This window comes from Maniola hyperantus, chromosome 18, assembly GCF_902806685.2.
Source record: "Maniola hyperantus chromosome 18, iAphHyp1.2, whole genome shotgun sequence".
NCBI lineage: Eukaryota > Metazoa > Arthropoda > Insecta > Lepidoptera > Nymphalidae > Maniola > Maniola hyperantus.
Genome location: NC_048553.1, coordinates 4,560,265 through 4,585,926, shown reverse-complemented (window position 1 = coordinate 4,585,926; position 25,662 = coordinate 4,560,265). Strand labels below are relative to the sequence as shown.

Genomic DNA, 25,662 nt, shown 5'->3' with positions numbered 1-25,662 from the left:
CCCAAAATACTGTTTGAATTTACTAAGGCTAATTTTTATATAGTTCATTAGAATGGTTGCGTACACAAACATACTGCGGTCAGTCAAGTGAACCTGAGAACAGTGACTCAGGTGCGCTATCAAAGGTGTCGTACCTGCGAGGTAATAAAATTAATTTACTAAGGCTGAAAATTGTTATATAACTTGTATATTGCATATAAATAAAAGTTGTAATGGTTAGTCAGCAGAATATGGGGACAGAGCTGGTCAGTATGCGCAAAAAATTAGCCTTAGTAAATTCAAACAGTTTTTTGAGCGCTGGCTCTCCGTCTATAGTATACCGCACTTCCCACGAGACTAGTGTTATTTTTACTACTACGTAATTTCATGCTGTTCACGCGTATTCAAATTTTAACCTAATTTGTATAAATCGAGGGTTGCAATTGTTTAGAAAAAACAAAATATAGTCTCGTGAGGAGTGTGACTCGTTTCTACCGAATTATTACGTACTCAATTACTGAATCGGTAAAGTTCTCGATTGTTATTTTATTATAATAATTTATGTAATTTAATTTATAGAAAGCGTTTATTACACCAAAAATACTTACTTATGAAATGAAATTCCATCTTTTTGTAAATTTGATGTGTTTGATTTGTTCTTGCACTCACTAACGGCACAAACAGGCATTTTTCACCCAGCGTGTAAGACGTCGTCACACATCGAAAACGATTCTGACAATGACAAAATCGATTCCGCAAACAGTGTTTATAAACGCAGTGGATTAAAAATCCATTACTATTGACAGAGGGGAATAATCATGCGAGGCGCGTCCTTAGGTTAGATCGTCCAAGGCACGACCGTGTGTAATGTAACCATAGACAATTCCTACGAAAGGAACATAGGAAAGGAACACGGAACAGAGAAAGGAAGCTGTCGACTGACAATTTTGACATTGAAATTGACACATTGGTCTGTGATTGACACTTTCAAAAACAATGCGAATCCAAGGAGCGTTCTTTGGTTGACGCACGTATTAGAGTGATTTCGGTGTTTTTTGGCGTTTTTACTGTGAATTTCACACTATAAATAGTTGTTATTTGGTATTTATGTGAATACTAACCGTATTGGTGCTGGTAAGTAGGAAGATATGTGCTAACTAGCCTGCGAAATGAACATACATCCACCCAGTGAACCTCCCGATCCGGGAGTTTCAAATCCTACATCCCGCAAACGTCAAGGAGAGGATGGACCTGTTCCTTCCGCCTCTAAAAAAACCATAACGGACCCTACACAGACGAACCCTTCTGTCCAAAATTTCTATGTTCACCCCTCCTTCTCCGAAGGCCCCAAGTCGTACTCCATTGATGACAAGGGACCGTTTATCGTCCAAGTCGCGCGTGAAGTTGAAGACCCATCCTCAGGTGCCTCATTGAGGGCCATTACTTTTGGCCAATTCCTACACAAACACAAAATTGGCTCAATAATCCATGATGGCGTTAAAAATATCGGCCGCAATAAGGTTACAGTGGAGTTTTCGACCGCTGCTGCAGCCAATAACTTCTTGACCAATCCCATTCTATCCATGTGCAAATTCAAAGCCCACATACCATCATACAATGTAACCAGAATGGGTTTGGTCAAGGGAGTCCCTGTGGACTGGTCGATGGGCGAGCTCGTTGACTCAATGGAGCTACCCCCAGGCTGTGGGGAAGTAGTAAAAGCCAGACGATTAAATCGAAAAGTACTAACCGATAACACTACGACATGGGTGCCTACTCAATCCGTGGTGTTAACCTTTAGGGGGCAAATGCTGCCCTCTAAAGTTTACTCTTACCACACGTCCCTGCCCGTTGATACTTATAAACTGCCGACGATACAGTGCCTGAACTGCTGTCGGTTTGGGCACACCAAAACTATCTGCAGGTCAAAGCCCAGGTGCTACAAATGCACTCAACCCCACACTGGTGACTCCTGTGAAGCTGACAAAGAGTCAGCCACTTGCCTCTACTGCTCTGGTAAACATTTTTCCACTGATAAAGCCTGCCCGGAATTTTCCAGACAGCAGTCAATAAAAACCGTCATGTCCCAAGACAACATCTCATACATGGAAGCGGCATCCCAGTTCCCTCCTGTCAGACGCTCTTATGCAGAGATGACAAAGGAGATGCTTTCCCCTCCCGCTTTCTCACCCCTCAAGACCCCCTCCCGTCCCTCGCATCAGACTTCAAACAAGTCATACAGGCAAACCATTATCCGCCCCCCTCGTCCCCGAGCTCCTCTAGCAAGGGGATATGACAAACGAGCTCACCAAAATATTGTTGCTGACCCTTCTTCATCCCTTCCTAATGGCAGCGTTATAAACAATACCAACTCTCCTTCTGGAAATCTCCCAATGTTGGAGCAAATCACCTCCCTTCTCTTGACCCTTCTTTCGCCATGTAGTGAAATACCCCTACCGCCCAACGTTGCCAACAACTTATCCCAACTGTTTAAGATCCTCCAAAACGGCCCCAATAATCCTATTGCAATGGAACAGTAAGAGCTTACGTCCCAAAAAACATGAATTATTATCTCTTATCAACCTGCATAATCCTGCCATCGTTGCCATCTCGGAGACATGGTTGTTGCCTGGTTCTCGGTTCCGGGTGCCCGGCTTCACCTGTTTAAGGGATGACAGGAATGATGGGTATGCAGGCAGTGCCGTCTTTGTCCGGCACTCCATCTCCTATTCCCAAATCCCTCTTCCCGCCCACAGCGATCAGATTAATGCTGTCGCTGTCCGTGCACTAAACATCTCTTTTGTATCTCTGTATATTCCTCATCCTTCCCCCTCCATTCTCCCTGAGTTACAGTCTATTCTTTCTTCTGTTCCTAGTCCTATCATTGCCATGGGTGACCTTAACACTCACCACACCATGTGGGGGTGCTACGGCTGTGATGGGTTTGCCTCGCTATTGATTGACATTCTTGATGATGTAGGTCTCTGCATCCTCAATGATGGCTCTCCAACCCGCAGGGTATTCCCTAATCAGAATCCAAAAACTGCCGTGGATCTTTCTCTCTGTTCGCCTAACCTTGCCTCTCAAATTTCTTGGAAAATCCTCCCGTCGACACACGGCAGCGACCACTTTCCCATTGTCCTTTCACTAAACAATAGATCCCTCCCCCAACCTAACCATGACCCTCTTCTAAAATATAACCTTAAAAAAAAGCTAAACTGGGCAGCTTATGCTCAATCCGTGGATTGCATGATAGACTCTCTCCCAGGGTTGGAAGGTGATGAAAGTGCTTTGACTTGCTACAACCTATTTGTAACATCTCTCAAATCTTCGGCCGATTCCCATATTCCTAAAAAACATCCACCCAAAAATCATCTGCTTTCCTCTCCCTGGTGGGATGAGGAATGCAGAGATTTATTTGGACAAAGAACTGCTGCTGAGGAATTATACTCAAACTGCATGACCCAAGACAACTTTTGTAAGTACCAAAGACTTGATGCCAAAGTTAAAAGATTAGTTATTAAAAAGAAAAAATCAAGCTGGATCCGTTTTTGTGAAAATCTTAGCCCTCGTTCCCCTTCCACAATTGTCTGGACAAATGTTAGAAGATTCCGTCGCTCCCTAAACCATTCTGATCCAACTTCTAACAATCCTTCTGATTGGCTCAACAACTTTGCTGACAAACTGGCTCCACCTTATGTTCCCTATGTGGATTCATTTCCAAATTCAGCGCCAGCTCCAATTACAGATGAAATGGATGCCCCCTTTTCTTTTTCTGAGCTTCAAACAGCTCTTAACGGCCTCAGAGATTCAACTCCAGGGGAAGATGGCGTTCCATATTCCTTTTTGACCAACCTAGATGACAAAGCTAAATATTATTTCCTTAACATAATAAATAAATGTTTTGAAATCGGTATTATCCCGGACTCTTGGAAATCCCAAATAGTTATCCCCATCCTAAAACCCGGAAAAAATCCTTTAGATCCAAATTCTTACAGACCCATAGCTTTGTCATCTACTTTGGCAAAAATAGTAGAACATCTCCTTAAAAACCGATTGGAATGGCTAATAGAAAGCAGAAATATTCTTCCCTCCTCCCAATTTGGGTTTCGGAAGGGCTTGAGTACTACAGACAGTCTCAGCATACTGACAACAGACATTCGGTTAGCCTTTACAAAGGGAGAGTACCTCGTGGGTATATTTCTAGATATTGCTTCTGCATATGACAATGTTTTACTTCCGGTGCTCAGGCAAAAATTGCAAAATCTGAGTATCCCTCCGAGGTTAATCCATCTCATATGTAATCTGCTGTTCTGCAGATCCATTCTGGTCAAGCATCAGTCTACCTACCTTCCCCCCAGACTTGTCTGGAAAGGCCTCCCACAAGGCTCAGTCCTCAGCCCTCTGCTATACAGCATATATACCCATGATCTCGAATTGTCGGTCAACAGTTTTTGTAACATCTTACAATATGCTGATGATATTGTCCTCTATCACAGCTCAGGCAGTGTAGAGGAAATATCCTGTCGTATCAACTCTGCTTTGTTTTACCTAGGCCAATGGCTGTCTGGCCATGGCTTGTCTCTGTCTGTGGGCAAATGCCAGGCAGTAGTGTTTTCAAGGAAAAGGTCCCTTCCCACCTTCCACTTTTCATTTGAGGATCAACCAATCTATCTTGCAGACAAATCTAAATTTTTGGGTATTTATCTAGACAACAGACTGACTGGACTTGCCCACTCTGAACACGTGTTGAAAAAATGCGAAAAGGGTATTAACGTTATACGCGCAGTAGCGGGAGTATGGTGGGGTGCCCACCCTTATTCTTTAAAATTATTGTATAACGCTCTAGTACGAAGCCACATGGACTATTGTATGTTTGTTTTAGATCCCTTCAATAAATCAGCTGTGGATAAACTTAATAAAGTCCAATATAAGTGCCTTAGAATTATTCTAGGTGCTATGAAAACTTCCCCTACCAATGCCCTGCAAGTGGAATGTGTTGATCCTCCTCTAACCATTCGTCGCCAATACCTCTGTGACCGCTTTGTCAGCAAGATGTTACAGCTGTCATCTCACCCCCTTTGGCCTCGACTAACCAAACTATCCAAATTTCCTCAATCCCGCAACACTTCTTCATATTTGTTGGACAGCTTTTTAAAATATACCAGCCTTCCCCATCCCATATCAACTTTTCCTATAAATCCATTATTTTCTACCCCCTACAAAGCTCTGGTATTCAACCCTCCCATCATTACAGATATTGGTTTGACTAAAGGGTCTCCAGATACTAATGCCAAACTTCAAACCATTATTCATCAAAATTGGCCAAATCACCTTCTCATCTATACTGATGCATCAAAGCTGTCTCCTAGCGGATGTGTCGGTGCGGCTTGCTGGATCCCTAGATACAAAATAATTTTGAAATTCAAATGTCCCCCCGAAACTTCGGTGTTCACAGGAGAGGCCACTGCTTTATTGGAAGCAATCCTGTATGCACTATCCCATAACATACAACAAACAGTTATTTTGACTGACTCTTTAAGTTGCCTAATGTCTATTAAGGAAAATCCTTTCCGTAGTAAATCAAGATCTTCCATCGTTTTACAGATCAGGGAAGCTCTGTTTTCATGTAATCAAAAAGGATTATCTATCTTGCTGGTCTGGATCCCGGGTCATTCAGGTATCCCTGGAAATGAGACTGCTGACTCTTGTGCAAAAACAGCTATAGAATCTGGTTCTCTGGAACACTTCAAAAATTCGCCACAAGATTTAAGTGCCCTAGCAAAATCCTACATGGATAAATCCTGGAATATGTGTTGGAATAAATCAAAATTAATCAAGGGTAAATTTTATGCATCCATCCAGCCAAACATCCCAAGACGACCGTGGTTTTTTCGCCATAGATATGCGAATCGTTGGATCTCCTCTACTATCTCCCGCTTACGTCTCGGTCACTCTTGTACACCTGTCCACCTGGCTAAACTTCGGATAAGGGATAACTCACTCTGCGAGTGTGGCTTACATGAAGGCACTGTTTCTCACATCCTCTTCAACTGTCCCAAACTCCTCCATCCTCTCTATGATGTCCTCCCTCACAAAGTCCCTCGTCCTATAAATGTTGAATGTTTATTAATGTTTGTGTTTAGTCCATATTGTAGATTTTTATGTAAATATATAGAATATAATAAAATTAAATTGTAAATATTATTGTGTTTGTCTCCAACTAATGTTTTAAATCTAATAGACAACTAATCATTTGTGTTTTTTTTTCTAGGTTAAGGACTAACAAACTAACAAACTACCAAAAAAAAAAAAAATTTTAACTATTTTGTAGATATTCAAAATTTAACTGTACAACAGCTCTCACCGAACAATCTCCTTCGTGCCTTCTCCATAAACGTGACACTGGCGAAACACTCTGTGCCCAGCTGGCACACCTAAAAGCCAATAATTGGGAATTGAATTGAATTGAAAAACAATGCTCCGTGAAGTGTCTTGCGAATTGCGATGAAATCATTGAAATATTTTCGAAAGTCTAAATAAGTTCTCAGTTTATCATTTAACTCGCTTACAAAATCATTATCCAAAAGATCTGGTTTATATTTTAAATGTCTAACTATCAAGAAATTGTAAATTTGAACATAGGTGGTACAAGGTATGCTTAATAAATTCGTATAATTTCCTTTCCTTACGTATTGTTTACCTTTTACTTGCTTTTACTTTGTCTTCAAGGGACTTTCAATTTAACTTTTGTCGATATTAAATTGATCATTCTTCAGACTGGTATAATAGCGTGGTTTTCTGTAGATTTTCGACGTCGTGGCACACTTTAACATGGGTTCCGGACACATTTTTCACGGCCCTTCTGAGCGGTCGCATACCCACGGTGCGGGATGAAACTGGAGCCATATTTATAGACAGGGATCCAAATTTGTTTGGTCTTATACTGAACTTCCTGAGGACAAGGGACATAGACCTTACTAATGTGAATATAAGGGCGCTTAGACATGAATGTGACTATTTTGGCATCACTCCACTGAGCAGGAGACTTGCATTGTGCGATGAAATGAACCATTCATCTTGTGGAGATGTATTGTTCTATGGTTATCTTCCACCACCACGTAAGTAGTTAATTTTAACCTTTATGTTTAATATTTGAATAGATTAATTGAATTAAGTAAATTCAATTAAACTATTAATATATTCTAAGTCGCTCGACTGTTGCATTTATTATTCAGTATGTGCAGCAAGCACAGTAAACAGTTTATTTATACCCTGGTATTCCTTTTGTAAGGTATAAGAATTGATGATAAGTACTTACAATTTTCATAGTATAAAATGAAAATGTAATTGATATTTAAATTGTGTTTCAGTTAATGTAGCAAATACTACTGGAAGAAATGGCAGTAATGTATCAAGGAAAAATTCAACATCCTCAAACACAGATGTGGCAGCTAACAGGACACATTCTAGGAACTCCTCTCTCGACCTACGCACAGTGGGCAGAATACCTTCACAAGACCAATTGAGGTTAGAGTTTCTTTTAATACAAAGATATATTATACTAGCTGATGCCCGCGACTTCGTCTACGTGGAATTAGGTTTTTAAAAATCTCGTGGGAACTCTTTGATTTTCCAGGATAAAAAGTAGCCTATGTCACTCCAGGTCGTTATCTATACCTATGCAAATCATGTCAATCTGTTGCACTGTTACGACGTGATTGAAGGACAAACTGATAAACCAACAAACAAACACACTTTCGCATTTATAATAAGGGTACTGAGCTACTGATAGATAGATTAAAATAGAAACTTAATTCTAGTCAACTCCTTTGCACTTTACTTTCCTTTACACACTCTTGAATAGTTAAATAAAACTGCTACCGGTTAAAAATGTCCTTGGTAATAAGAAGTTTACTATTTTTTATTTAAAGTGAAGGTACCTGAAAAAACTAAAGTAATGATTCCATTACAGGTAGTTTAACCAGTGTTCAAGCTTTTAATTTGTATGTGGTGTGTTTTATATGTGGTGTTGTTTTAGCCGATGTGGACGAGGTCATTCAAGGGCAGCTTCTCTGGGCAATACAGAGAGTCACAAAGGATTGCGTCCACCAGAAAGTATGTTGAGATTGTATAGTCTATGGGCCGGTTGTTTCAAACCATTGGTCTTCGTAAGATACGTTCGTTAAAATTTAACAGACGTAGACGAATTTTAACATCTGTTAATTTAAGAGCGTTGCTTCATTATACAAAAAACTGTTCGTCATTGTTATTCTGGTAACGAAACTAACCCTAAAAATTAACATACTTTTCCGTTTCCTTTTTTATTTCATTTTATATTAAATTATATAGTTATTGACATTGCTACTTCGCATTTTAAACACTTTTTCTTTTTTTAAATTCTCTTTCATCTTCAAAAAAACTACCATTAAAAGCATTGAATTCAATTGATTCCATTATAATTTGTAAATAAAATATTCCGTTTGTAAGAAGTATGAAGTTACGAACTGATTTGACGATCACCAATGGCGCCAGCACTGGTTAACCTAAACGTAACTTTTTAACGAACGTTAGCGCTAATAGATGCTGAATCAACGCTTTTTCTTTTCTTACGTTCGTTAGCGCCATATTTAAAGGTTACGTGTCCGTCAAAATTTGTTGAAACAACCGGCCCTAAATCTTATCATAAAAAATGTGTTTAAAAACAATTTTGAATTTGATTTTAACTATAGTATGCGATAGTTCCAGATAGCAATCAGGGTACGAGGTGGGGAAACGCCCGCACACCTGCGCTCGCCTGCACCGGGCTAGCGCGGGAAATGTGCGGGTGTGCGGGGCGTTCTCACCCTGATTGTCAACTCGACCTGTCGATTATTATACAAGAGTGGCACCTCCTGCTCCCTGATATAGATTTGTATAAGAATTATGGAACAATTGTAAACAATTGAGTTTATGATTTTCTAATTTGCAATTGATCATCACTACAACAAGGGAATCTCTAGTGTCGTCCAACCCATCTGTCTGTGTCAAAGCCATTTTAAAAATAAGCTGTTAGGTTGAGATTTAGTACAATAGAAACATTACCACTACAGAGCTAAAAAAAGTGTAATTCGAAAAAAAAAATTGGTTTACCATACCATATTGGTTTGGTAAATTACTGTGATACCTTGTAAATTAAATAAGTATTTTACAAGTGAAATGTGATTTCCTTGACAGCTTTTGAAGAAACTACTGTTTAAGAAATAACGTTTGCTTGACAATTGATGAACGATTCTAAGGTTTTTATCAACTAACATGGCTACGGTACATACGGTACCTTATACATGTTCAATTACTCACTTGTGCAGTTATCATATACATTTTGTGATTTTAATATTGTTCATAGATTGTACAATGTTATTCTACTGACTATTTCAAAGATTCAACAATGACATTTGCAGAATTATCTTGCAGCTTTTTTCATAGGCCTTTCTTTTTTCAGCCACCACCTGGCAGGAAAATATGAAAGTACAAATAATAAAAGCACATCATAACTGGGTTGCTGTAGCATACACACACTTTGTGACAGGTTACAGGTAAATCAAGTATTTTTATTATTTTTACACAGCTCTAGCTATTATGCTTCAATAAAGGACACATAGAATAAAACCTTTTTCAACTTTTGGTGTCTATGTCAGCCTCATCTCATCAGATGACTTCTGCACATATGACATAATCAACATTCATGGTACATGTAGTATGACCATATTCACTGGTAAAAGGTTATGTAATGTACAAGTAAACAAGTATAATATACACCTTGCTAGTCATTTATCATTTGTAATTGTAGTAAATACTTATACTTGTACCAATACTTTTTGAATAATAAACGATATTATTCATATTATATGTATAGAATTTTATATACCCAGTATATAATTTTCTGATAATGAATAACTTGACTATAGGTACCATACTGCTTGACTGAGTTGGCTTGTGACGTGCGGGAGAATGAAAGTGACGTTAAATTCCTTGATTTTAACTGATTTCAAAAAGGAAGGTTGTAGATTCGACTTATATGTATGTATGTTCGGGATTATCGCGAAAACTAATGAATCATTTTTTTTACGTCATCTGTTTCACTCCCTTAACGAGCGATATCAGTGAAATGGTATACCTATAATGTTTAATTTTTTCCAGATTAACAGACTCATGTGGTTGGTACGTAGTTTTTCAATCGCCAGTCCAAGACTCGGTTATAGAAAGGATAGCTTTAAACGCCAAAACTGGCGGCTCAGCGGCATCTAACGGCAACAACTCTACAGGCACTGACGTCATGCTTGGCATAGCTAGTGGCCCTCTTGTTAGGTTATGGGCCTTCTCTACACATACAGAACCGGTTCGACGAACGTTAATAGGCAAGTTGTTTCTAATATAAATTATTCTCCATAATGATGAAATTTGGTACAGTGTTAGCTTATATCCCTGGGAAGGAAATAATTTTATCCGAAAAAATCGAAGTTACCGCGGGATTTTTAAAAATCTTAATCCACGCAAACAAAGTCACATCATCTAGTAATAATATATTGGTAGACGCATTTGTTGAAACAAAAGTACTTGTAAAAGTTCACTTTATTCAAAAGATGGTTAAAGATTGATAATAAACTATGAGTGCAGTGAATAAACTATGCAATGGTACGAATTTTATTGCAAATCTCTCTCCCCTATCTCCTCCGTTATATATATCTAAGTTTTAATTCTGTCCTTACTAATTAATTTACCACTCTATTATTTCAATTATTTTCTCTTGCAGGCACTTTCAATTTAGGCGTTCGTGTAGAACATCTACTATTCGTAGGTCCACAGTTAGTAGCGCTGAGCGGTGCCGGCAGTCGAAGTAAAGCCGGAGTATGGCACACAAGTACCCAGCACTGGCAAACCCAAGATGTGGCTCATCTCACTACATACGATACAGCAGGCTCATTCCTCTTGCTTGGCACTGCCACAGGCGCTATTAACTATATCGGTAAGTAGTGCTTGGTAGTGCTTTAACCTACCAGTTGAAGCAAAGGCGGAGTATGGCATGCAAGAACCCAGCACTGGCAAACGAAAGATGTGACTCATCTCACCACATACGATACAGCAGGCTCATTCCTCTTGCTTAGGACTGCCACAGGCGCTATATTAACTATATCGGTAAGTAGTGCTTGGTTGTACTTGAACCTATCAGTTCAAGTAAAGCCTGATTATGGCACACAAGTACACAGCACTGGCAAACGCAAGATGTGGCTTATCTCACCACATACGATACAGCGGGCTCATTCCTCTTGCTTGGGAATGCCACGGGCGCTATTAACTATATCGGTAAGTAGTGCTTGGTTGTGATTTAACCTACCGGTTGAAGCAAGGCTGGAGTATGGCACATGAGAACCCAGCACTGGCAAACTTCTCATAATCATTCTAAGTGTTTATTTCGATTATATTGTAAAAGTCATGGTATATTTTTTTTAGATATGCAAAAGTTCCCTCTAAGAATGAAAGACAATGATCTCCTGGTAACGCAGCTATATAAAGATCCTAATCAAGAACCAATCACAGCCATTTCTGTATACCTCACACCAAAAACAAGTAAGTAATGTATATATTTTGTGTTATTTATTTGGCTTCTTATTTTAGAAATCCATACTAATATTATAAATGCGAAAGTGTGTCTGTCTGTCTGCTAGCCTTTCACGGCTCATCCGTTCTACCGATTTTGATGAAATTTGGAACAGAGATAGCTTGCATCCCGGGGAAGGACATAGGCTACTTATTATCCCGGAAAATCAAAGAGTTCCCACAGGAATTTTTAAATCTTAATCCACGCGGACGAAGTAGCGGGCATCATCTAGTAAAAAATGTAAAGAATGTAAAGAGAAAAATAAAGATTTATTAATTTTAAGTAAGCACGCTCCAACCTTGACATTGCTAAGAGTCCCGAAAATTGCTAATGCGCGTGCCCGCCATTTTAATGACGTCAGCACTATAGACTGAAGTTTCGAGCTGATGGTGTATTTTTATTTCGGCTGACGGCAAAATGACGTCATTTCGATGTTAATAAGACATGGTTCCAGCGCTATAGCAATTTGCGGAACTTATAAGCAATGATGTGTTTTTCTTACCTTGCAATATTAAAAAAAAAAAATCTTCCAATAGATCTATGCGGCAACTGGATAGAAATAGCGTACGGCACTAGATATGGCTCGGTACGCGTTATCGTGCAGCATCCAGAAACCGTGGGTCACGGTCCGCAGTTGTTCCAAACGTTCACCGTGCATCAAAGCCCAGTTACTAAGGTGAGATTGATGAAAACGAGCTTTAACAACAAACTACTCGTACATACTAATAAATATCAATCAATCAATCAATCAGCCTGTTTGCGTCCACTGCTGGACATAGGCCTTCCCAAGAGCGCGCCACCGCACACGATCCTCTGCCTTCCTCATCCACCCACTTCCCGCTACCTTCTTAAAGTCGTTAGTCCAGCGGGTTGGAGGTCGTCCCACACTGCGCTTGCCGATACTAATAAATATATAAATTAAAACATTAATTAAAAACCCTTTCAGGGTTCCATATCCGAAAGGCGCCGTCTGTCTGTCGGTCTTTCAGAGGGCTTGTATCTCATGAACCTTCCATCTCCCATGGCGCCACCAACCTCTTAGATATATGGGCAGAATTGCGGGAGGGCGCCCGTTCGGTACTTGCTCTTGGTGTTTCCCAGGGCGCCTTCTTGACTCCCTAGTCCCTAAAAATCATTAATTATGTATTTGTATCTGATGACCCGTAATAGGTAGAGAGATGAAATTTTCACACTGTATATTTCTATTGCCGCTATAAGATCAAATGTTAAGAATTCAAAATTGCGAACATGTAAATAAAAAAATCATATTTATGGGTGACGGCACCAACAAACCTAACCTAACCTTGTTATATTAAAAAAAAACTAGTAAATAAATTATTTTTGACATAGGCAACATCCCTATCCACAGGTATCTCTATCAGAGAACTACCTTATATCAGTGTGCAGTGAGTACAATCACGTGCGATCTTGGCGTGTCACTCGCTTCAGAGGAATGATCTCCACTCAGCCGGGGACCACGCCCAAGGCAGCTTTCAAGGTCCTAGCTTTAGAAGCTCCCACGGCGCAGCCGCATAACGACTGTGGTAAGAAAACCTTTTTAAAATTCATAACCATCCGTATCAACTGACAGATATCCACTGCCAGACATGATCTACACTTCAACTGCCCTTATTTTTCGAAGGGTGCCACATGTCATGTACCTACTACAAGAATGTGATCCTGTGCCTATTACATGTATATGTGTCGCAAGTAGCCTTTAGCGAGTGCCGTCAACGCACATACGCGTTGTCGAAAAAATTTTGTAAAAATAAGCCGAGACTCGGGTTTTTATGACAGGTCATAAAAGTTGTTGGTTCTCAAAGTGTGAAGGGTCCTCAAATAAACCAACTCAGGAATTTATATTCACTGTACCTACACATGACGTGAATCGTGATCGCATCAAGTGTCAAAGATCTCGCCCATAGTTACATTATTAAAAATCATTTACCTGAAAAATAAGTTAGTAATCTAAATATATAAAAGGCGGCGCGGGCTCCCTGCGACTCGTTTGATGTCATCTGTCCACCTAGTGGAAAGTCTACCAACGCTGCGCCTTTCGGTGCGAAGAGACCCCAACTATCTACATTTAGTAATTTCAGTACATTTTAATTTCTAGGTCCGTATGGAGAGCAGGATGAAGAGCAAATATTTATCCAAAAAGTTGTGCCCGATACCGACACGCTGTATGTTCGACTCGCTTCCAACGGCAAAAGGTATCCTCTTTGCGATCTTACTTGAATTGATAAAAGATCAACTCAATATGGAATATGCAAGTGGTTTCAATTTACTTGGTTTTTTGTTCTCTGAATCTTCATTGATCTGATATTATATCGCAACCATAATTTTTTTATTTAGTTCGTTTTTAATTGCATAAATTATTATTAATTAAAATGTGCAAAATAAGTAAGCGAAATATAAATCTGCGAAAAGTATTACGGTGACGAGCATCATCTAGTATTTTAATAAATCTTATAGTATATCTCTATTTTCATTATTATTCTTGTTTATCAGAGTATGCACGATCCGTTCAGTAGACGGCTCAGCGGTGTCTTGCTTCGTAGTCGCAGAGTGTGAAGGCGCACTGCGGCCCCGCAGACTGTTGCTGTGCGGCCACAGGTCCGGCGCGACGCAGATGTGGGACCTCACAGGGCCCATCGACAAGGCGGCCAAGACGCTGCAGGCCGTCGCTAGCGCTACCACTAGCAGTGGAAATGGCGGTGGTACGTATATCTCTTATAGCGCGGAGACTGTTGCTGTGCGGCCACAGGTCCGGCGCGACGCAGATGTGGGTCCTGGAGAGTGACCTAGCCTACTTTTTAGTATGGAAAACCATTTCTGATGAGATTTTTCAAAACTTAAATCCACGCGAACGAAGTCGCGGGCACCAGCTAGTCTTATAAATGGAAGGTAAACAATCACTCTCTACAAAAATTAACCTCATCAAATGGAGCAGATCACAAGCTTATTCACGAATGATTCCTTGATCAGCATAATTACTTTTTTCACACAGGTGAAGGTGAAGAATCTCCCGTACCGGACGGCGGTCCGACGCCCGACGAACTGGTACGATTATTATCCGCATGCGACCTAGACGCGACGCCCGCGCCCGTCGTCGTACCGCAGTCGCCCAACCGTCCCATACAGCCGTGAAGCTCGGCCCTATGCGACGTGATACTCCGGGTGTACTCACTAGTTGTAGATTAAACGAATTTATTGCAAAATCAACTTTATCACTACGTTGTTTATGACTTTTTTGCATTGTATTGAAATGAAAGAAACAACCTTCCATTTGTTTAAACAACCTTAGTACATTAACCTGTAGATTATTCCAAAATCAACTTTAACTGCAGGGTATAAAGACTATTTTTCATTGTATGTATTTACTGGTCGGTTCATATTTTATTGTCTCTAGATCCAGTTTATTCTAGTGCTGGCATTTAAGCCATTTTCAGACGATTGAATTTCCAAAACTGAATTGAGTGTTTATACAATTCCAGTCAAGCTTGACTAAAAATTATGACTGCAAAGTCATTCACTGGACTGAATACAGTGAAATAGGTAAGTACTGGAATGAAATCTGTATTCACTTTTATAATTCTTGTGATAGTACACCACTAGCAGGTCTGGAATAGTACTAAAACATTATAAACCAGCCTTTATCTTCAGCGATATATTATATTTTCTACTCGTATGTATAATGCGGAAAAAATTATTTCTCACGCGCCATTTTAACTTTGTGTCAAATTTCATGTCAAAAGTACGATTTAGTCCTTGTTTTAAAGGAATTATATGTAGCTGGTTCATAATTACACCAACCCTCCAGCTACAGTGGTTCGTACTTTCAAATTTTGACATGACAGTTGACCCGTAGAGTTTAAATGGTGCGGGAGAAGTCATTTTATATGGACTATATAAAATTTGATAGTTTGAAGTTGGAAATTGTAGATAAAATTTTACGATTGTCTGAGGGAACTTTATAAATGTTTATATAAAAAGAAATTTTTGATCTAAATGTTATTATTAATTCGTTTGTAATAATAATTATTATTATTGTCCTGTTGTGTCCCTGGTAGTTTTGAGCTCAATATATTCTGTATAAAATAATAGACTATTTGACAACTATGGAAAAACCAATGATTTTTGTCTTCCTAAACTCTAAACAATACTGTTTAGATTACTTTATGATATCTATATGGTTAAGAAAATCTATTATACTCTATCCGCAGAAAGAAGTTAGTATTGCACTCTCTCTATTACGTAATCCCACACAAATGATAGAGACAAAAATCTCAGTGGGCGTTAACAATTTTGAGTACCAACCAATCACAAACATGATTTCAAAAACATTCGAAATTCAATTGAAAAACATCAGTTTCGTTTGTGAATTTTGTGATTGGTCGGTGACTCAAAATGGTTAACGCCCACTGAGATTTTTGTCTCTATGTAACAGAGAGCGCTATAGTAACTTCTTTCCGCGGATAGAGTATATTAATAAGCTTAGGGACAATGATACTTATAGCAAAAGTTCACTTCAGGGCTGATTATAATCGCCAGTTAATATTATAATTTAACTACGGGATAACCCCGTATTTAACCCCGACAGTTTTTGTACTGAAAATCTGTCAAATGTCTCATTTCTCAGTTAAAATCTATCTGGCGATCAGCCCTGATATCAAATTGATTCACATCTTTGAATAATTTTCATCATAATTGTGGTGTCAAATAGCCTGTTCATTTTATTAAAGTTTATTAATAATTTATCTCTGTTAATCTTGCCCAGGCGGTGGGATTAATATGTATGAAACGTATGTCAAAATCTCTTCCCCAACCATTATTCATTGTTTGATATTATGAAAAATTAAGCTAGGGGGGAGCAATTTTAACATAAAACATTTCTGCTGTAAAATAAGCATTTACTAATATGTTATATATCTGTAGAAATGACTGAATTGACTATTAGATTTAAATTGTATAATGTAATATAAAGAATTATTTTTGTTATGTCGATGTTGCGTAGATATAAATAATTTAAAATACATATAGATATTTGGCTCACTAGTATGTTGTATGTAGTTGTCTAAATATTTTAATGATACTGTTATTAAAATAAATATCAAAAATGATCCGACGGGATTCAAAACGTTTGAACTCTAGCCTCACTAGCTCAACAAAACTAGCTTAAAAAGCGGACTAAAATTCAAAAGTCCGCGTGTTCGAATCTCATATGTTAGACTATTTCCGTTAGGTACTCACTCGTAGCTAAAAAAAATATTATATAATAATTTAAAATTTTTCGATTCACGCGTTTGGAGCTTATTAACCGACTTCAAAAAAAGGAGGAGGTTATCAATTCGTCGGAATCTTTTTTTTTTTTTTTTATGTATGTTCCCCGATTACTCGATGACGCCTGGACCGATTTTGAATATTCTTCTTTTGTTTGAAAGGGTATACTTCAAAGTTGGTCCCATTTAAATTTGGTGAAGATCTGATGAACATCTTCGAAGATAGATACTGGAACTCCTCAACGGATAAGAGTAAATTGCTCGCGATCAGTGTAATAGCTTAGTAAACAGTAGATTTTTAACCAGTCATAGCATAATTCCATGGGGCCACTAAAAATTGTGAAATAAAATTTTTTTACAAAAAAAATAAAAACCGACTTCGATACACAAACACTAAAAATTGAAAAATAATTTAATTTATTACCGAATATATTATGTATACAAGAGTTAATATAGTTCCATAATAATATTTTTTGGGGATCGCAGCAGTCATAAATTTTAGCCCGTACGTTGCGATTGGAGCGCTTATTAAAATGGTATCAACGACGGCAGCTCTCGATGTAATCCGTTCCATAGAATTTCATACCATAATGATAAGCGCCCGAAACGCAGCGTACTGAGCGTGCGCTTCGTGCGCCTTTTATTTAGTCCCCCATACATGAAGATTGCACTCAAGCTTCTTGTTACTACACGATGGTCAGTGACACATTATTTTATTTACCAAAAAAAAGTATACTTACTTAATTTGAGCCCCGATGCGTCATATACCTAAATCCTAATTCTGGACATTATGTAGGTACTCGTGTCGTCCATTTTACTGATCCCATGGGATTTGACTTGACGAGATTTACATAAACCTCCACTAAGAAATGATTTTCAGAAATCCCCTAGTTGCTATACCTATTGTGAGACGATCGATCGCTAATCATGAATCTTTAGATAAACCATCTAGAAATATTACGGCCGTTTGTATTGGTGTTAAATGTTCCAAATTTTCACTTTTTGCGTATTTTATTTTGAATCTAATCTGTTATTTATGGTTATCTGGTGTATAGAATTATAGTGTAAATTAATTATATTATTATTACTATCCCAATTATGAGATGAATTCTATAGAATAAAAATAAATATATATTTCTGAATGAATTTATACCTAATCTTTTTTATTTGAATTCCTTTAAAAACTTATTTGAAGTGCGCTACTAAAGCACAATATTTTAAGATCAACCACTTTATTAAAATCCTATAAATCAAACAATTATTAAAACAAAATAGATTGAACAAGAAAGGTAGGTAATATAGATACAAAAAAAATACATGTAAAATAAAATACTATAGTTTAATGACTTGTAAATTGACACTTATAGTAAATTAGCACAATTTTAGTATGGTAACCATAATACATTATCAATATCTTAAATAATTAATTGTGATCCAAGCTATGATAATAACTTGCAGATTTTACAATAAATACCTACCTGATACAATTTAAGTAAATACGTTTAATACAAAGTTACATCAATTGACTAGGTAGTTACACAAAATGTTGAAATAACGTAAGCTTCTTGGAAGTTACGTTTTACTCTAAACTAATTCTATTTCGTACGTACAGTATCCGGCAGGAAAGATTACATATCAAACTTTAGAAAGAGATACCTAATCGGCAGCTTTGATTTCGGATTTCGTCATCGATATAAATGACAAGATATGCCCAAGCAAACAAAATTTCCACGGTTTTGGAACCAAATAAATAAGCGCCACCTCTTAGATACTAATAAACGACCTGTATGAAATCTAGACGTCACTGAGGCTGCATGGATGAGTCGGTGCCATTTTGTTTGTTCAATGGCCCTGTCCATACGAAGTAATATATAAGTCAATGGATTTCGTGTTGTCTCTGTAGGAGACTGACAAGTGGGCGATAATAGGTCACAGGTATGGGTATGGGTATTACAACTGTACTCTTTATAGCACTCTCTCTGTTACGTAATCCCATACAAATGAAAAAGTCATTAGGCGTTAACCATTTTTTTAAGTGACCAACCAATCACAAACCTATGTTTTTCGTGGTTACCGTGTTACGTGGTGGTGGCTCTTTTGTGATTGGTTGGTCACTCAAAATGGTTGTCGCCCACTGATTTTTGTCTTTGTCATTTGTATGAGATTACGTAACAGAGAGACCGATATTTTAACTTATGTACGTGGATAGAGTATAGTTTTACAAAATATCCATCTCTGTCACACGAGTGCAAACGATAGAGACATACTATTTGTGTGTATTTAGTGACGCCATTGTCATTGTGATGTTTGTGCAATGTAGGTGAACTCATTCAATCATAGACGATAAAATTCGTCCTAACCAAGTCCTTTTAAGGACTTTCAACGGAATGCAGAAAAATAATAAACCCTTTTTGAAGACTAAAATGCATTAAAAATCGTCCCTTAAACTCAAAATGAAGAGGTAAAGCTAGAATTTGGAGCACGCACACCAACGCTAGATATTCGGTTCGCACCATTGCGCATTGTTGCATAGAGGTCTGACGTATGGAATTTATGGAAGAAAAGCTGATGACTTCGTAGCGGGCTAGCTTAACAAGGGTGTGACAATTTTAATTGAACCCCTAATTGATTTCCAGGCGTTTCTAGCTACGGCCGAAGCCGCCTTGGATGTGAAGCCAAAGATTGGTTAAATTGGCTGTTCACAGCCAAACCAAAGGGGCAGAATTTGCTACCGATTACGATGAATAGGTTTTTCGAGCTAAAAATTATAAATGCCTAAATTGTCCCTGTCGGGAATGGAACCTAAGAGCTTACATACTTACATATAAGTATAAATAAGGTCCACCCCAAGTTATATACTTGATATTTATAGTGATTGGTGCATGAGGTCCTCTCCAAGTTAAATACTTATATTATACAGCTCTCAAAGAAAGCAGTAGTTTCGCCTCTCTCGCAATATATGGTATCTTATTCCAATGTCTAGCTTTACGGTAATATGCTATTTTATGGCACAAACACATGAGGCATATAAAATTATACGAATAGGTAAAATTAAACTTAATTTACATAAAACCTGTACAGACATTGAGCAATGACTACTGAATAAACAATAAGTATAGTTAAAGTTAAAAAATACCTAAGTTCAAATATAAAATAGGTACATCAATTTTATGAACCTATCGAGATAAGTTTTCGCAGCGGCACTATTTGAGAAGGGACAAATAGTGTCGACACCAATATAGTATTTTTGAAATTATTTTTTTCAGCTATTACTTACAGTTGAAAGTTTAAAACATGATTTCATACGTACGTACTATTTTACTACGGGTAAGCTGGTAAAATTAAAGCAGGGTTTTGCTACATTTATCGCAAAACAAGTGTCTAAAGTTGTAACATGGCGGTTTGCGCAGGTCATAGACTAAGGTAAATACACAAGCCCGGCGATGTGTTTTTTTTGTACAATGCGTAGTCATATGCCTCGTGTGGTGTTCAGGTTGGACTATTTGTTTCACGCGCACTAAAAAAGCCTTGTGTCGATTTACGATTCACAATAGCAGTGAATTGAAGCAAAATTCTAACATTTTATATAGCATATTGACTTATATAATTATATTTTTACCACGCATGTATACGCGTGATTGTTCTGCCAAAAGTGTACCTATCACTTATGACTATATATTAGGGGTATGGACATTGAGTTACAAATAAGTTTCATTTTTTACGTATATTATACATGTTAAACAGCCTAGAGAATGCCACATAATAACATAATCAGCACACCCTGCATATTTACCGGGAAAATAGAAATTAATAAGAGCGAAAACATACTTATGACGCGACTGCGATTGTCTTGTATTATACGCAAACTTGTTGGAAAAAATCTTTTTAAAATGTGAAGGAATACTCGATGAAAAAGCGTGATAGTGAATCGCTCTTACTAGTTCTAAATCACGTTCTAACATGTGATTTTGCTATAAATTATAAGTATGTTTCTGCCTTAATACTTGCGTAAAAATAACTCGTACAACACTGGTCATAAATCGTCGCTTAAGGTCTAACACCACGTAAGTCATTTTGTGGCGATTTTAACCTTTCGAGACCATTCGCTAGAGAATCAAGAACGACGTCTTTCGGCCAGTCAGAAACAAGAAAATGTCCAACAGAAACTCAAAAAAGCAACTGCATGGTATCCATAACAACCCAAACCTCTGGAAGTTTTTTGCTCTCCTGTAAAGTTGCTAATTTTGACTAAAAACGTATTGTCATAAGTCCCGCAAATTGCTATTGCGCTGGAACCATGTTCATTACCATCGGCATGACGTCATTTTGACGTCAATCGAAATAAAAATATACCATCAGCTCGAAACTTCAGTCTAGTGCTGACGTCACTAAAATGGCGGCCACGCGCATTAGCAATTTGCGAGACTTATAAAACTTAAACGACGAAACGTAAACGAAATAGTCTCGTTTGCATTTTCGTAAAAAAAATATGCAACCGGTAGACAAACTAATAGAGTCAAGTTAACAATTCCAGTCTATTATCATAGATGTAGGGGCTGGTTAGAGGCACAAGCAAGTAAATCCAAAGGAAAAGGCCTAGGAAATAGTTGAATATAATAAGAATTCTCTGTAACATCGGAAAGTGAAATACTTCGAAGAAATTCGGAAATCCTAGATGATTGCAAAATACGTGGGCGACTAGCGGCGCGAAGAAGTGACCTGAAAAGAAACAATTCGTATTACAAAGTCATACCAGAGTGAACTAGGGTGAGGGAAATCTCGGTTTTATCCTGAATCGACGACGTCAAACATTAGGCTATGGGTGACGTGAAATTAAAGAAAAATAGGCGATTCATAGGCTACTTAGCGTCAACATGTAGGAACATTTGACGCCTGCAAGTGACGTCCAAGCCTCGACGTAAACTGTGGTCATACTGCAACTGTTTAGTACTCTATGGAATTAGGGATATAAGGGCAACGGACAACCTTTTCACAGCTCAAACTCTGAACCAAAGTCAAATTATCAAGCAAGGTGTTCTTAAATATTAATGTTATTAAATATTAAGGATATTTTAGATATTTTTAAGGGCCTGTATGTTAAGTTTTTAATATCATAGCGATTTGGTATTTAACGTATATATACGCTTTGGCGTTATGCGATTCGACATTTCGCGTATATATATGGCACTATACAAAGGCATTCTTTGTACCGTTTTGCGTTGGTATTTTGCGTTGTCCGTCAAAAGGAAATAGACTGCATTTTAGACAGTTTTTATTCCAAAAGAATATACCTGTTATTACCAATGCAATAAATGAAAAAATTACACCAAGATTTAAATTTATAAAAAAACTAGCTTATTCCCCGCTTCATCCGCGTGGACTACACAAATTTCAAACCCCTAGGTACACCCTTAGGGGTTGTATTTTCAAAAATCCTTTCTTAGCGGATGTCTACGTCATAATAGCTATCTGCATGCCAAATTTCAGCTTGATCCGCCCAGTAGTTTGAGTTGTACGTTGATAAATCAGTCAGTCAGTCAATCACCTTTTCCTTTTATATATTTAGATTTACTTAAAATACCATTACTTATTTAAAAAATATGTTTTTGAATAGGAAACCTAAACACTAAAACAATTTATTCACTTACCAGTTCGTAAAAATAAGTATGCTGAATAAGCACCAAATACAGTTGTAAATGAGAATTGAAACACTGAAAAAGAAAAAAACTAGAGTTATTTACTTATTTTTCATGTACTAATATTGTAGTTACAAAGTACAGTACGCGGCCGAAAGTGATGAACCTTACCAGCTTAGTGAGTTAGTGGTGACGGCCTTTAGAATGACATTTCATCTTTGTAGAGTGTTGTCTCTGTCACTCATACCCATATGACGCTTTGTGGTCTCAACGACCGAGACATGAGTGCTCTAAAAATCTGCTGTCTCCTTCTAAAGATCGATGTTCATCACATTTGGCCTCGTACTGTACTTAATATATACTAATAGATAAAATTGAAGTTTTAACTGTTTGAACAGGCTAATCTTCTGAACGGCTGAACCTATTTCCATGGGATTTTCACAGATTGAATAATCTACTATTATTTTTACTTATAGACGTTGAGTATACTTACAGGAGATAAATAATGCAGATTTGATTGAATGTCCCCCAGACAATAGTTCGTGCAAGTGATGGAAATGGGCTGAAATAAATATTATATTATTTTAGCATGAAACTAAATATATTTCAATTTTGAAGAAAAAGGCATCTCTGACTTAAAAAGTATCACACTTTATGATGAAGCAAAATATTACGAAGATCTACAATACATCTTAGAAGAAATGCTGAGTAGTGAAAAACTCGTCTACAAATATTTAAACACAGTTGAACATATTTTTGAAAAATATTCCAACCAGGTTTTTTATTTGGACTTTCATTATTCAAGTCAATATTAATATGAATAAACTAATTATTAAAATAAAAACAACTAAGTATGGTAAAATTACATGTTGCATCACAAAAAGATGGTCTTGGATATTTCTTTTGTGATGCAATATTTAATTTTACCACAATTGCCCAAATACTTCCAATTAAAACTAACCAATACCAAACAGGAATGGCCCAGTGAACACAGCAGTGAGTGGCTCTAAACACTGAAGCAACAATGGCATCATACAAGACCGGAACACCCACTCCTCGCTTATAGGAGCCATCACATGGTTACGCAACCACACTAGATCCTGAAAACTTGATATCCAATACACAGGATCTGAAATATAAACTCATAGTTATTACAATACTACCATTTTTATAAGTAACGATGCTGCACCTGCACAGAAATCTTATTTTGAATGGTGCCAACAAGAGTACCATAAATTCAGCCCATCACAAGACTAGGGTCTTGAACGTACTAATAAAATGATGTGATTTTTTGTATAGCAGCAGTATATGGGGCTAGAATTCATTATTAAAGAGAATGATTTAAAAAATCATGATTTTTATTTATTATTAAAATAATAAATATACCAAAAGCTATTAACAACGTCATAAAGCGTAAACGACAAAATATATATTTAAATTTTTTAACATAAAAAATATTTTCCCACAGAAATTACTGTATTTTTGTTGAAAAATTGAAAAAAATTGTTGTAATTGTGACATCATTGACTTTCGTACAGTGTGCCGTTCATGTTAAAAATAAATAAAAATGAAGTTTTTTTAAATTATTCTCTTGAATAGTGAATTTTAGCCCCATAAACTACCGCTATACAAAAAACCACATTATTTTATCGCTATTGAGATTGTAATAATGATTAATGCAGATTTTTGGAATTGACCTGTTGTAATTGAGTGTGTATGCTGCACAACTGCAATTCTTCAAAGGCACTAAGTACTAATTGTACTAATGTACAATATCAGAGGCTGCGTAAATGTAATATGATCATACCTGCATACAATCTCCATGTTCCAGCTATAAAATGCATAGTCAATGGACCCAAAAATAAAGTGGCAGTTAAAAGTAAGGGGACAATTAATGCTGCAATCATTCCAGACATTCTGAAACCCATATACTCATAGAGGCTCCCTCTTTCCAAGGTTTCTTCTTTCAGAAGTGTGTATGTAAAGACTGGTGCCAGCAGCATCATACAAAACACACTGAAAAATCTTCTTTTGATAGTTGTTGGGTGATCTCTGTAACACATTTTATCTATTCTAATCCATACTAATATAACAAATGCAAAAATATATCTGTGAGCTAGCTTTTCATGGCCCATCCGTTCAACTGATTTTGTACAGAGTTAACTTATATCCCAGAACGAACATAGGCTACGTTTTGTTCCGAAAAATCGAAGAGCACACCATTATCAAGAAACCTGAATTCACACAAGTTGCAGCCCGCAGGCATCATATATTTGGTACAGAAATAACTTGCATCCCGGATGTGAATATAGACTATTTTTTTATCCCGAAAACTCAGAATTCCCACAGGATTTTTAAAAATTTTAATCAAGGTGTGAACGAAATCACAGGCATCATTTAGATGCAAAAACTTATCTTTTTGTCTGCTACTTTTTTACAGCTCATCTGTTTAACCAATTATGATAAAATTTGGCTCTGAGAAGCTTGTCACAAGGACAGAGTAGGATACTTTTACTTATGTACTTTCCTCAAATTCCTTTATCCTAAAAATCAAAGACTTTTAAGGATTTAAATGATTTACAAAAATAAACCTGCACACTAATAAAAACTGCACAAATTTAGGGCAAAGGCAAGTTATAAATAAATAGGTACCTGTTTAATTTAGATCTCCAAATGTATAAACTGCCAACGTAAGAAAATGTTAAAAATACACACGCCAGTCCCGAATATAGGCAGGTATTTGGATCAGTTACATCAAAAAGAGACATTTTATCGTTTTAATATAATTTTACAGACTTCAAGAAATTATACCAAATACCAATTTCTGATTTCTGTATTCCTGTCTTCTGCTTTGTTCTGCTGTCTTCTGAATTCTGGGATTCTGTTAATCTGTTCTGGGATCAAAAAAGTACTCTGCGAAGAGATTGTACTCTGTGTCTGCAGGTATACATATTAATCTATGGTGTCTGGGGTGGTCTGGGACTGTGGTCTGGGATCAACTCAAACTGGGATTTCTGATCAAAGAGTATGTAATCCTAGTCACTAGTCTAGCCTCTATGGTCTAGTGTCTAGCCACAGATGTATACCCATAGAGATAGTATTGTATACCTACCAAAGGATTTGTATG

At 37.3% G+C, this 25,662-nt stretch overlaps 2 protein-coding genes and 1 long non-coding RNA gene across 3 annotated transcripts; 2 read left to right on the top strand and 1 right to left on the bottom strand.

Moving 5' to 3' along the window:
• The first annotated feature begins 987 nt into the window (after positions 1-987).
• LOC138403570 (uncharacterized) lies at positions 988-6,186 on the top strand. Its single transcript, XR_011237830.1, has 2 exons — positions 988-1,113; positions 5,587-6,186. It is a non-coding gene; the product is annotated as an uncharacterized lncRNA (long non-coding RNA).
• A 267-nt stretch (positions 6,187-6,453) lies between these two features.
• LOC117990694 (BTB/POZ domain-containing protein KCTD3) lies at positions 6,454-18,051 on the top strand. The gene is made up of 13 exons (XM_034978169.2): positions 6,454-6,634; positions 6,787-7,100; positions 7,353-7,509; positions 8,021-8,097; positions 9,461-9,554; positions 10,159-10,376; positions 10,772-10,984; positions 11,470-11,586; positions 12,154-12,293; positions 12,987-13,161; positions 13,734-13,830; positions 14,129-14,337; positions 14,628-18,051. Exons 1-13 carry the CDS (start codon positions 6,588-6,590, stop codon positions 14,765-14,767), a joined length of 1,998 nt encoding a protein of 665 aa, XP_034834060.1. The 5' UTR covers positions 6,454-6,587; the 3' UTR covers positions 14,768-18,051.
• A 3,315-nt stretch (positions 18,052-21,366) lies between these two features.
• Positions 21,367-25,446, bottom strand: Sras (Ras converting CAAX endopeptidase Sras). Its single transcript, XM_034978170.2, has 6 exons — positions 25,188-25,446; positions 24,343-24,587; positions 23,497-23,664; positions 23,029-23,097; positions 22,548-22,610; positions 21,367-21,618 (listed from the first exon to the last, which is right to left on the bottom strand). The coding sequence occupies exons 1-6, from the start codon at positions 25,301-25,303 to the stop codon at positions 21,416-21,418; spliced, it is 864 nt and encodes a 287-aa protein (XP_034834061.1). The 5' UTR covers positions 25,304-25,446; the 3' UTR covers positions 21,367-21,415.
• Between the last annotated feature and the right edge of the window lie 216 nt (positions 25,447-25,662).

What these genes read in the sequence shown, in the direction of transcription:
- LOC117990694 (XM_034978169.2), top strand. Translation starts at nt 6,588, where the DNA reads ATGTCTAACTATCAAGAAATTGTAAATTTGAACATAGGTGGTACAAG. An exon ending in TGGTTATCTTCCACCACCAC is followed by an intron (nt 7,101 to 7,352) that starts GTAAGTAGTTAA and finishes ATTGTGTTTCAG; the next exon opens with TTAATGTAGCAAATACTACT. An exon ending in CCTTCACAAGACCAATTGAG is followed by an intron (nt 7,510 to 8,020) that starts GTTAGAGTTTCT and finishes GTGTTGTTTTAG; the next exon opens with CCGATGTGGACGAGGTCATT.
- Sras (XM_034978170.2), bottom strand. Translation starts at nt 25,303, where the DNA reads ATGTCTCTTTTTGATGTAACTGATCCAAATACCTGCCTATATTCGGGA. An exon ending in TGGAGATCTAAATTAAACAG is followed by an intron (nt 24,588 to 25,187) that starts GTACCTATTTAT and finishes AATGTGTTACAG; the next exon opens with AGATCACCCAACAACTATCA. An exon ending in ATACTTATTTTTACGAACTG is followed by an intron (nt 21,619 to 22,547) that starts GTAAGTGAATAA and finishes GTTTCTTTTCAG; the next exon opens with GTCACTTCTTCGCGCCGCTA.